The sequence below is a fragment of the Manacus vitellinus genome, unplaced genomic scaffold (genome assembly GCF_001715985.3).
Source record: "Manacus vitellinus isolate BGI_N305 unplaced genomic scaffold, ASM171598v3 scaffold_12_pilon, whole genome shotgun sequence".
Taxonomy (NCBI): domain Eukaryota; kingdom Metazoa; phylum Chordata; class Aves; order Passeriformes; family Pipridae; genus Manacus; species Manacus vitellinus.
This window is the reverse complement of record NW_021938949.1, coordinates 8,875,026-8,888,272: the sequence shown is the minus strand read 5'-3', so window position 1 is coordinate 8,888,272 and position 13,247 is coordinate 8,875,026. Positions and strand designations below refer to the sequence as shown.

At 41.3% G+C, this 13,247-nt stretch overlaps 1 protein-coding gene across 2 annotated transcripts in view; it reads right to left on the bottom strand.

Annotated features, from left to right (window-relative positions):
* Window positions 1-13,247, bottom strand: part of PRKAR1B (protein kinase cAMP-dependent type I regulatory subunit beta) — a 91,986-nt gene that overhangs the window by 22,363 nt on the left and 56,376 nt on the right. For both annotated transcript variants that reach the window (XM_029957897.1, XM_029957898.1), the window contains exon 7: window positions 8,738-8,896. In XM_029957897.1, coding sequence (XP_029813757.1) covers window positions 8,738-8,896 — 159 coding nt within the window. The remainder of the gene's footprint in view (window positions 1-8,737; window positions 8,897-13,247) is intronic.

The window sequence follows — 13,247 nt, the reverse complement described above, 5'->3', positions numbered from 1 at the left end:
CTCAGGCAAATCTTTCCCCATAAAATGTCTGGGCAAGTTGTATTGCTGATAAGCAAAGACAGAAGGACTCAAATTCAATCCTGGTGTAATTTCACTGACTTCACTGGTGTTACTGGACACTGAGGATGAATCGTATCCATTATTTACAGGCACTCATTTTAAAGCCTGAGCTTCAATTAACTCTTTAGCTAATTCAATATATATCTCGTTGCCAACGAGGCCCTGCCAGAAGGGAATTTGCAATTACAAAATAGGATAAAACTTAACATGTCCCTGTGATGGATCCCATTCTTTTAGGTTAAAAACTCTTTAATGCCAAGAGTATTTATCTGTAATATTCTGTACAGTGTTGTATCTATTGTTACTGCTGAGCAATCTATTCATATTATTATTTTAACAGGATTTAAACATTCTGTGGCAGACAATCCATCAGTGTATGTGCAGCCACCAGCACAGTCATTCCCCATTCTACTAAGATTTTGTTAGGTGATAAATTACCAAGACACCTTCTGCTCACATAATGTTTGATCACCAAGACAGAAACCATGTCACCATTCCAGCACAGATTTTGGGAGACCATTCACGTAGGAATAATTATGATGCAATTTTACTAATACAAAAATAATTAATTAATCCTTAATTCCTTCTGCAGTGACACAAATGACTTGAAAACAAAATCTTCCCCAGTAACAAAGAGGAACTCCAGGGTCTGCCTTGGTACCATGCAGTTTGTTCCACACTGATGACACCCAACATCCTTTCTGCCTGGACAGATTCCCTGTGGATGTCAAAGGCTGCCTGGTGCCTGCTAGTCAAATCTACAAGGCACAACACAAGGATGACACATTCATCTTCTCGAGAAATGGGAGATAAAGATGCCATTTATTCATAGGCTGGGTAGAGAAGGCGAAAGCAAATGTCAGTGTCTGCCACAGAAAAAGCCACTTCTCTATTCCTCCTTCTCCAAGTGAGCACCTGTGAGTGCTGGAAGCAGAGGCAGAAAGTGAGGACAGAGAAAGGAAAAGGAGAGAAAAAACATTCTACCCTCCACTGTGAAAGCATCCAGAAGTGTTTAAAGTATGAAAATGGGAAAGGCTGGTGTACTCAAATGCAGTGATGTAACTAAAAATTAAACATCAACCCCCTTCCTACATGTGCTGTGCAGGGGGGGCTACAAAGACCCCCAAAGCAACGTGAATCCTTCCACCAACACCAACAGGCTTTGGATCCAGCTTTGGACAAAGCAGTAGCTGAGGCTGCCAGGTGCTCTCCTCTGGGGACAGCTCCCATTTGTGCCCCTCTCCCAGGGCCACCCCTGCTCCAGGACAGCCACAGCACCATCAGGAGCTGCCACTCTCCCCAGGTAGCTCTGGCTCAGCAGCAGCACCAGCTACCGAGGTCTCCCCTTCCGCACCCCGTTCATAATTTCCGAGTCTGGTGATGACAGTTCTCCTCAGCGATAGCATCGGTAACCCCTGTCTGACCTCTCTGTCTGACAAACTTGGTTCTCAACCTCGGGGGGCCCCGAGAGCATTTGAAGTGCCAGAAAGAAAAAAAAATGAAGAACTTCAAACGCAGGAGGCTCTGCAAACCACGCCAGCCCCTGACAGCTCGCTGCGAGACAAAGAATGGAAAACTGGACACTGCGCAGTTGTTGCTTTCCTCCCTGCAATCGAGTGGAAACAAGTCCAGCAAAATTGACAGCTGTGGAAAACCAGATTGGTGGTTTAGTTTGATGGGCTGGGACACCCGGAGACAGATGTGGAAAATGCTTTTTAAATGACTTGCGGACACAGATGAATTTTAAGAAGCAGTAATCAGCAGCCTGACCACAGCTTTGAGTATTTAGAGAGACCCAGGAAGGCAGGAATTGCAGACATCCCACCTGGCCCAGAGAGGAAGAGCCCATCACTTCCTACAGGAAAACAGGTGTGTTATGTCTTGGCTAAACTAAGCCAGGGCAGTGGTACAGAATCCACAGTGAAGGCAAGTGCAAAAGCAAAACTGAAGCGGAAAGAATTAATTAAATGTGCTGTTAAAATGTTTTGTATTGTGATAGTATCTAGAACCTCAGTGGGACTCCACTTAATGCACTACACTGCATTAAATATCCCCTGCCTCAGGATGATCCCACAAAGGTGAAGATGAGCCTAGGGAGGAACTAGTGACTGAGGCTTAGGACTCCTGTTTCCCAGCACATGCACTGAAGCCAAAGGTGACCCAGTTGATGGCTCCTGACTCAACCTGCAGGATGGCTCCATCCATCCCTTCCTCTCTCCTGAGGGAGACAAACAACACCGGGGGCACGAGCCACACAACAACAGAACTTCCCCTCAGGGTGCCCAGGCAGGCACAGAAGCCTTCTCTGCCTTTTCAGTGCACCCGAGGCTGGATCCCAGTTGGAACAACCAGATCCCAATTTTTCTTCCAGACAGGAGAAGCCTCACTCACACTCACATATATTGTTTTCACTTGAAAGTGTTTTCCTGCTCAAGCTTTCACAAGCAGAGTGAGGGGAAGGATTTTGAGAGATCAGTACCTTAAGCAAGCTAGAAACAACCCAGCAGCAGAACTCTTACAACCAACCAAACTATGTGCTTATTTCCATTGGTATTAACCATCTTTTCTCCCATGAAACAGAGAACATAGAATTATAGAATCACAGAGTGGTTTGGGTTGGAAGGGACCTTAAAGATATCTAGGTACTTCCCACCTTCCTTGACTGGCCTTATATTCCCCTCTCATCCCCTCCCATAGCCTTAATGTCACCTCTGACTCCTGAGGTCCTTTTTACACTTGTTTTATTTGGTCTACTCACTTCACCCAAATTGCTGAGGCCACTGGTACAAACACCATCACAAACTTCTCTCCTAATCAAAGTGCCAGCCAGCACATTCCTTGGGACATGTGCTGAGCCTGTTCTCATGCAATATTTTCATAGATCTTCTAGAAGCAGCAACAAATCAGACAGTAACAATACCTACAGACTATGAGATGCTATGAGAGCTTGCCAGAGCAGGAAAATAACAAGAAAGGACCTAGAGAAATTAGAAATGGGACTAGAAAATAATAGAATTAGCTTCCATTGGGAAAAAAACAGCTAAGAAATCCAGAGCAGAGATATTTGACAAACAGAAGACCTGAAAGTTGTAAAGCTGAAAGAGATTTACAGACAGTAGGTGAGACCTGCATCAGACTGCAACAACAACACAGCCAAGGCTATTTTGGTCTGTACATGCCAAGATATCATCCAGGAATGAAGTTTAGAGGCTCCATCTCCATGGCTCAGATGTGACGGCGCCTGGTGTGCTACATTCTGTCTCGGTACCTCTTCTCCAGAAACGTGCTCCCAAATCCAACAGAGCTTGAAGAAATGCTAAAACACTCGGGGAGAGCTGATAAGGAAGGAGCAAAACAAATTCAGCCTGTAGTTGTTGGCTCAGCACTGGGATCATAGGTATGTCATCCTCATAGCTGGCACGCACCGTGGCAAGGTTTTAAGTAGACAGTGATAGTCATCTACAGATATATGACAGAAGGAGAGGGCAATTCAGTACAGCATAACTTGACATAACTCAAAGTAATAGGAGAAAATTGAGAAAATCTAATTTAAGATCAATATCAAAAAAGTTTTCCCAATGTAAGAATTATTCCCTTGCAGAGAAGTTTCCCAGGGGAAGCAGTAGAAATCTTACTGCTTAAGCCAGATAAAAACAATAGTAAATGTACATGAATAATTCTGCACTGGCAGGGTTCTTGATGGCATGTTTTAAGAAGTCTTTATTAATTCTGCTTTTTTTTTCTAACCTATTAATATCTTATTTCAATAGTCGCTGCTTCTCCCTCTCCCCCCTTTCCTTTGTTCACTTTCTCCCTGGTTCTGAGCTGTCATGCACAAACTCATCTCCTTAAAGACAGTGGTTCCCATTAACTACGAAGCCTCGTTAATATTCCAAGCCGCAGTGCTCCTCCCTGAGACAATCCCAAGGAGAAACAAGATCACTCCTGTTCGTCACATCCACACAGAAAAGGGCTCAAAGCCAGTTTTAGGACCACTTAATATAGCAAGCACAAGGCTTAGCTTAAGCAACACACAGACTGGGAAATATTAATGCCCCAGAGATTGTAAGAGGTCTTTTTGAGATCCTATTCAACATCTGTTTCATCTCTTTTCCAACTGCCCTTTCTTCACCTTCTTTGTTTTCTTCCATTTTTTCCTCCCAATCCTCCAGTCTGATCTTTCTTTCTCCCTCCAGCACTCTTTGTGTCTTCCTTCTTGCTTCATTTTTTCAGGTGGAGTTGATTGGGTCCTCCTTAGAAATTCCCACCTTCAGTGAGAAGCCAAACAAATGTCTACTAAATGGCAAAGCATGACTCAGGTTTCAAATAAAGAGTTATCCTGGCAGGAGGTGCCGGAATGGCCTTCTGGACTGCTGCAGCTCCATGTAATCCCTGCACAACCTGATACTGAATGATGCTTTGGGTGTGCATTCTTACAGGAGCATGAAAGGAAGAGTCTCTGTGCATACTGACCATGATCCACAGCAAATCAGCCCACACGATCCCTGGGCTTTATTCCACAGATGTCGGATGGATTGCAGCCTTTGGCTCTGGCCACTGCACAACCTACATTTTATGGCAACACAAAGTCCTCCTGATTTCATTTTCTCTGAGCAGAAAAAAAAAGCACTTGTTAGGGAATTTGTTCTCAGGTTCAAAGCTGTGAAAAGATGGTAGAAGGAACCAAAAAGAGCATAAATAAAATGAAGTGTAAGATCAGGAACTGACTAACCTTGATTTGCCATGACTTACATCCCAATACTACAATTCCCTTTCTGTGAGCAAAGTTTGCCAAATAGGCAAAAAGTACTGTAGCCTGTACAACTCCACTCTCAGAGCCAGGTATCTTGGGCCGTGGGAACTAGAGGATAGTTAAATTATCCTGAATCAAGTCTTCTTAAAGAAGAAATTGCAAGAAATTAATACTTCAAATTTTCTTAGTCTGGGAACTGAATTGTCTAGGGGAACAATCTGATGTTGGGATACAGACATTTGCTTCTCTGGTATTTGTGGTATTTGCTATATTTAGAATACAAATATTGTACTACCCTGGGATGTTCCCCATTCTGAGATGCTCTTGAATCCAAATTGCAAAGAAGAGAGCAGCAACTGAATTCCATGAGAAGCCTATGGCAAAAAAAATCCTTTGCAGCTCTCCCAGAAGAATGTAAGTAAATAAATATTGAATATATACACAAATGTGCGTGTCTGTGCTTATGTGTGCACACACAGAGAACACGCACATAAAAAAATTTGCAACAGGGTGAAAAGTATGAGACTCAGCAAAGATTATTTTATGAAATAATTGGAACACACAGATGGACAGATAATTTGTGAGCGTACAAGGGGAACACATCAAAGTGGTTTTTTGTAACCCATCTAGTACAGTGAATTTCATGGTGTAATATTTTGTCAAGGACTGCAGTGAAAGCCAAGCAATTTCACTGCAAATCCTGACAGAAGGACCTATCCCAACGTTTACAGTCATCACAGCTGCTAAAACAAACTTGAATGTGACAGTCAAGACATCAGGGTACCTAAGCTGAGACAATGAAATAAAGAAATATATCTGTTTTAACAAACTTCCTTTGGGACTGGCTAAATAATAAATGGATGACAAGTGTAACTAAAAACCAGCAGGAACTTTCTGAATCAGGCTTTGTCCATCTATAAAGAGGAAAACCCAAACTCCAAGCCTCCAGAAATGCATTTTATTCATACCACAAACCAGTCAGGATCAATGAGACGCATAAGTGGGGAAAATGGCACTAAACAGAAATAAAAACTAGAAATTACTAAACGCAAAGCAAAGAACCAAAACAGTGACTGCAAGGAGAAATGAGGTGGAGAGTCAAGTGTCTCATGACAGGATAAAATCTTTTTGGCAAGTGTGGATCTGAAGGCATGATTTGCAAATAAATATTTACAACCCGAATAAAATTTCAACACTAGGCTGAGAAAACACGGGGTTGGTCACGGCAGGGAAGGAATGCAGACGAGAGAAATAATTATCTTGGGTTATGGAGGGGCTTTATCTGACTACAGGAAAAAAACATAACCTGGGGAGAAAAAGGTCATTGATCCCTTGGACAAAAGGGCTCGCAACCAGAAAATTAAAAGAAAAGAAAAACCTGCTCACTCACGAGTTTTACCGGTTTAAATGACAGATTTCAAAAATATCCTAAATGTTACCAACTCTTATTTAGAGGCAGAAGCATTTCTACGTCTAAAATATCCAGTTAGAGGCTAAATGGCAGGAAAACCATGTTTCTGGGACTTGAAAGGCAGCTACTTAATACATCTTGAAACTGAGCACAGCAAAAGCAGCCCCGTAATGGTGGAGTTCGCTTCAAGTATGAAATGCAGCCACTGAAACATGATGTAATTAATTCTTAGGCTTGAGGAAATGTGCAGAGAGCCACTGTAACCTGCCCTCACACGACTGCACAAAGACAGGTGTCTGATTTCACCTACAGCAAAGAAATTATCCACCCTGCACCTACAAATAAATGGAAAGATGACAGGATTTATGTAGTGTGTGGATGGCTAAATTGCACTCACCAGGAACAGCACTGAAAATTGGACATCTTCTATACCTGCAGCAATTAATTCACCATGCTACTTGAAATATTTCCTATCTGAGTATTGGGAATACTGCAACCATGCTGTCTGGGTGTCTAATGCAATGTAACAGACCACCAATTTTCAATGGCCCCAACTGTAAAAAAAAACCAAGAAGAGACAGAGGGAAAGAAAACACATCCATGTGAATTTAAAGGTCTCATCAATAGCAGAAACTGAGCTTGCTAGGTAAGGTAGAGCAGTTACTGGTCAAGAGAATATGTAAATTAATTTGAAAAGCACTTAGCACTACACTAGAATCAAATAGAAGTATCTCCATAATATTCAAGTTATATGTATGAATAAAGTCTTTTCCACTTGAGACTTGAAATCCTTTTAGCAAATTCTTGTCTCTGCATCAAGTATTCATCCTCTGAAGGGTGCTATGAGATGATAATGGACACATGACCAAACCTGACAGCTCACAGGGCTGGACGATGTCAGGTACCACCAGTTCCATCACCACTAGCAGTGAAATCACCTCTGGGCTGCTAAGCCTGTGAATCTGTCCCTTCAATTCCTCAGTAGCAAGGTTACAGGCAGCTGCAAAAAGCTCTGCTTAAAAAGCCAAGGAATATGTGTCTTGTCCTGACATTTATTTCCCTCCTACACTTCTACTCTTTTGTATTTTGGATTCTTCTTTGTGGCATGCAGGTTCATCACACCAGTTATCCCAGGCATCCCTCCACTGCATCCATGAAGGACAAGGGACAAATAAGTTGGATGTGCCTCTTAAATCCCTTTAGTAATTCTCCTGCTCTATGTTTTAGAAATATCTTTCAGAAATGCCTCTGCCTGCTTCCCTGCACTGGGAAGCTTTCAAAACTATTCATCCTGCTTACCCACAAGAGAGAAGACAGTACACTTCTCACCATTATTCCTCTATTTTGTCTTGGAGCCATCAGGTTGAATATTTTGGGATAGAGTAAATTTCCATTAGATGTGCTCTCCTAGATGTCAGTGTGAATTTTGTTTATGTGACACTGAACTCAGCCCTTGAAATATGGAGTGAACACCAGCACTGCTCATACAGACATCCAACAGGATAAATAAAGATCACTCTTACACTCTGTGGTTAAGAACTAATCATGTAAGTGTAAAATCTCTATTTCTTTCCTAATTTTTCTGTTTTCCATGACATCCACTGGAAATATAGGTGATCTCAAAATGCACACTCCTTTATTAGTCTAAGAGCATAGTGTCATTTCCTTCAGATCAGAATGGAATAATGCAGCTTTTAGAAAAAAGTCATGTTGAGAAAGAAGCTTTACATAGAGTTATGTCTGTTAATTATCAAAAAGAAAGGAATATTTCAAGGAGAAGGAAGATATGCACATGGACATTGGAAACAAACTCATAAAAAAAGTTATGACTCTGCTGAAGTTAATTATCTGTCAAAGTTTCCACTATAAACTCACCACTCAAGAACCAACATCAAATCCATAAGCTCACACACCCTCCAGGTGCCACAAAAGTCTGCTGAGCTTTGCTGCAGGGCTGAGGGAGTTTGAGAGGAGCAGAGCAATGAATCATTGGCAGGGGCTCTGCAGCTCCCATCCCATGGTACCTGTGGCTGGGTGCTGGCTAACACAGATGGGGGGCACAGTCCAACCAGGACTCCTTCATTATTTTAGTGGACCTGGATTTACTTTCTATCACCTGCTTTGAGGAATACAACACAAGTTCAGACAAAGACTTCATAGGCAAGAGGTGCTGCTGAGAGACATTTCAAGGCTCATGATAAGGAGAGGATTTGCAGAGCTTTGGTGGGTACCAGAGGCCTCCTGAGGTTTTCATTCATGTGTAGCAGTTACACATAATGTTATTCAGCTGAATTTCTGACTCAGCCTCTTTCTGCTGAATCCTGTCCCCTTTTCTTTCAGTTCACTTAATTCAGTTACTCAATGTTTTTGTCATGTCCGCTCTCTTTTGTGCAGAAGCACAGACTGCACAGCCTTCTATCACCAGAGCACTCTGAACACAGAAGTGCTGGCGCTACAAAAGATAAAATATAAAAACACCAACTCCGTAGAGGAGCCCTTCTCCATAAACTTACCATTAAAATGCGTCTGTAGCTGTCCCTGTCGATGCCCCAGAGCTTCAGGTCTGTCTTGGCCTTGACAGTGGCAGCCCGGGGTGTTCCATAGATCAGTGCCAGCTCCCCGAAGCTGCCTCCTTCTCCAATGCTGGTGACCCACTCCCCGTTGACATAAACCTACCACAGCACAAGACAAAGCAAGAAGTAATAGCAGTTTGGGGGCTGAGATGCAATTCTCCTTCTACTGCCAGTTACCCAAAAGGCTGTCAGTAATTTCCTTTCATCAGCTCTGGGGACACAGAAGGAAAACAAGAGCGTAACACTTTCTGCAGTCAGTCCCCAAAGAGGGCAACAACCTGTTCTGTGGACAGAATTTCAACTTGTCTTGCTTCAGTACAATGACTGTATTTACTCTCCGAGTTTTCAGCTCCCATGGTTAACTGGCATCATGTTTTCCCTCTTGTGTTCAAGGCTCAGGCAGTCAACAAGCAGAACTGTCACAACTTTGGCTTTTTATTAACACTGTCAGACTTGAAAGGAAGGAGATTTGTTGATATGTGTAATGAGGGTTGCTGAAAAGCACCACGGTCATGAAATGAAAAACAGTCAAAACAAGGAAATATCTTTTCAAAAGAAACATTTTTTTCCCTTCCCTAAGCCTAGTGCTTCCAACAACCATTTAAATATGAGTATACAGATCTCCTTCTCCCTTAGTGAAGATGACTAAGTGCTTTGGACTCAAGAAGCTCTATGTAGAACTACCCTTTGTCTTTAGCATCAACTCTACAGAACTCAGGAAGCAGTGTTTGACCCACAGTCTATTTAGGTACCTCTTGGAACATGACTCAGTTCTATACCACCATCACTGTATTTTTCCTGGATTATGTTTAATTTGAGAAGAATTCCTACACTTGGGTAGGGGGAAGGGGCCTTTTGCAGGTGCTTTCCACTGGGCTGCATTTTCCTCTCCACTCAAGGACAACACAGCTCAAGAGACATGACAGTGTATGCAAAGGCTGGTGTGGACTGTGCATTCTAAGGCTTGCTGCCATAAACTACACAATAAACCCTTTTAATTCTGTTAATGTGTCCTTGAATTTGGAGGGAAGGAAAGGCTGGGTGCTTATACCCAGTGGAGAGTGTATCCCAAACTATTACAGACCAATAACAGCAGAAATCAACCAGAATTAATTTCATTTGTTTGGAAGTTCTGTGAAGAAAAATAATAGGAAGAAAATAGACAGTGATTCTTATCTTAAGAAGAGAAGTATTGCAAAGGCAGAGATCACAACCTAACACCAATTACTGAGTAATAAACTAGTAGGTTTTAAAAAATATATGAATTAGGACTGTGTTCAAGCTGGGCATGAGAAAAGATGGTGACCAAAATAAATGAACTGGGGTCAAAATTCAACAACCTGTCAGTATTCATTTTACTTCTATCTTCCTTTTATGATGAAAAGGTGTATTACAAAATACAGCTGGAATCAATCCCAATTTATCTTCACAATATTCAATTAAGATTTTCTCCAGCTCCTACTGAGGTCAGTGAAATTCTGGCTCAGTAGGAGATGGATGAGGCCACAGAGCAGTTCAGCTGATCAAGAGACCTCTTGGGTATCAGCTGAAAAGGAGCAGCACTGGCACCACTGCTGAACTCCAGGCAATGTGGTGGCTCCTGGTGCTTCTGGAACATCTGAGGATAAAGGGGTTGAAAAATAAAGGGTAAAAATAATCCCAAACAGGCAGGTGGTAGCAGACTGCCAAGAAAGAGCTCAAGCCACAAAAGCTATAGCTTCATTTCTTCACCATGACAGAATGAATGTCACACGGGAGAATATCACACAAGAGAACAGTAACAGCCTTTCCTTTCAAACTTTCACACAGAAAGAAAACCTCATAGAACACCGAATCTGCTTTTGATTCCCCTCATGATGAAAAAATGAAAGCAAAAGAAGTTTTAAAAAAGCCAGGAAAACCCAAGCACTTTCTTGGTGAAACAAGCAGGTAATTCTGTGGCTCCTGGATCTTTTTTTTTTTTTTTTTTTTTTTTTGTGAGACAAGCACGAGAAATGGACGAATAAAAGGAGGGTTCTGAAAAGCTTGTAACATAGTGAGAATGTATGAACATTTCTAAACTCCATTAATTCATTGCAAAATTGTCCAGATGCATGTTTGACTGTAGGGATACTCTCCTTCTGTGGGAATTTCACTGGATGGACCCAGGGTTTGCTACAGTACAGCAATCCATGTGTCCCCAGTAAAAAGTCTCAGGGATGATGGCAAAAATCTAATAATGCCAATGAGTTTGGGACCACATCCTTAATGTCAACTGCCATGGTATCCTTGAGTCTTTTTCAGCACACCAAAAGTGCGTGTGTTTCTACATGTTCTTTTGTTGAAAAACACAGATTTTGTTGTTGCAGAATGGTCTGAATTATAAGCAGGAAATAAAACTCATTCCAACACGTATTTTTAAAGCAATATGGTGACATTTCTTGTTAAAGCAGTGTGACTGCATCCCAGACAGGGGAATTATGCTGGTAAAACTCAAGTTTGAGCGAGTGAAGGATGGACATTTAATGTTGCACAGTTGTTATAGAGGCTACTGCTCTGCTCTAAGACTCCTTTAATTTTGCTGTCTTACTTGACAAGACTCTCCAAAACATGTTTGACATCTCGCCTTAAACAGTTTATGCAAATGGTCATTCGTCCACCCTGAGGGTGTCAGGTTCAAAATACTCTGAGGTGAAACCAAATCACTGATCTGACAGTCTTTGGGCCCAGCATTCACTCCCCCAATAAAAATGTCATTTCAAATATCAATCTCTGAAAGAGAAAACAGCTTGAGAATAAGTTATTTTCTAGAAGGAAAACCATTGCACTTCATTCTCTGCAAAGGCCTAAGTCAACAATCTACTTTTGTCTTTATGATGAAGTTAAAGTGCATTGATGGCACACTACAAAGCCATCCTGCCCTTTAACAGAGTTCGGCTCCACTATAAATCCCTTTAAAATAGATTTTAAAAAAAAAAAGAAGTAGAAAGGAAAGTAGCTCTGTTTGTAAGGTGTGGGAAGTAAAGCTATTTTAGGCTCAGAACAGCTTATGAAAGCCAATGTTATATGGCAGCAGCTCAGATGATCTCCCTATTTATCCTAAAAAACGCTGGGCTGAGGTTTTGGCTCAGCCAGTTTTAGGCATCTGTGAACTCTCACCAAAGTGGTGAGTACATAAAGGAATTACTCCTAATTTTCACTTGAGCTGTCAATCACAGGTCTGTAACAGCTGGAACCTTCTTTCATGCAGCTGAGGAGAAAAGTAGAACTTCAGATGCCCAAATATGTCCAAGCCCTCAGGACCACCTACTTTTCACACATGAGAAGTACTTTAGATGTCTATCGTTGTTGTATGAGCACTCCAGTTTTTGCAGGCTTGAGAATCACAAAGCTTTTTCATTCCTTTATATTTTAGGAGGCAAACAGGAAAAATCTCCTGTGGACATCAGAATTTCCTTTCTTCACGGGCTGTGATATCCATGGGCACTGACTGTGGGAGGAGATGCAGAGTCATAAAATACTCAATGCAACAGGATTTGGATCTGGGCCTCACTTATCTTCATGTTCTCCAGAGATGCAGAAAGGGACCTTGCCATGAGCAGGGATGCAGCCATTTTACTTTGAAGGCAGGATATGAATGTCTGTCTCTGAGCTTTACTGGAGTGAATTTATCTTTAATTTTGTATTGTTGATTTCAAGTTAATTTCTAGCCTTTTTTTTTTTTCTGCCACTTTGCAATCTATGTGGACAATCTAATTTGTTCCAGGCATTGCAACTCTTACATCTTAAATCCCCTCCCTTGGATCTGTTTGCAATTTGGGCTTTGTGTCTTGTTAAGCCTTAATATTTGTTATCCAAACAAGAAGATGAGTTTTATTTCTTCTTGGAAAAATAAACAAGCCTTAGACATGAAGGGTATTTATATGTGGGTAGTTTTCTCAAAGCCAGTGTTTTATTTGCAGTTCGAATTTGAATATATGAACTTGGAGACTGCCTTAAGAATCCTCAAAAATTCAAGTTGAAAAACTCCAAACTTTGAAATGTTCTGCTTCAAATTTCAAATGGTAACCTTTTGAAATTAGGAAAATCATTGATGATGGAAGAATTCAAACCAGAAGCAATCTAGGGAATCTAACCATTAAATATAACTAGTTTTAAATCCAACAGAATTCCCACATAAAACACTGTGCAATTTTCATCTTTGTATATACAAATTAGACAGTTTGTATATACAAATAAGGGATCAAGAAGATTTGACCTACAAGCAAGAGGCAATCTTATCTATTAGCCACAGTATTCATGTAGAGGTCCACATGGAGATTTATACAGCAAATAAAGAACCTATTTAAGAAAAAAAACCACTGAAAAGTTTTCATTTTGATTTTCACCATGCTACAGTTCGGCTGCTGTTGTTTTACAAGAAGAAAACCTGAGAATGCCTGTAGAGAAAGTTGCTGTGACATTACACAGA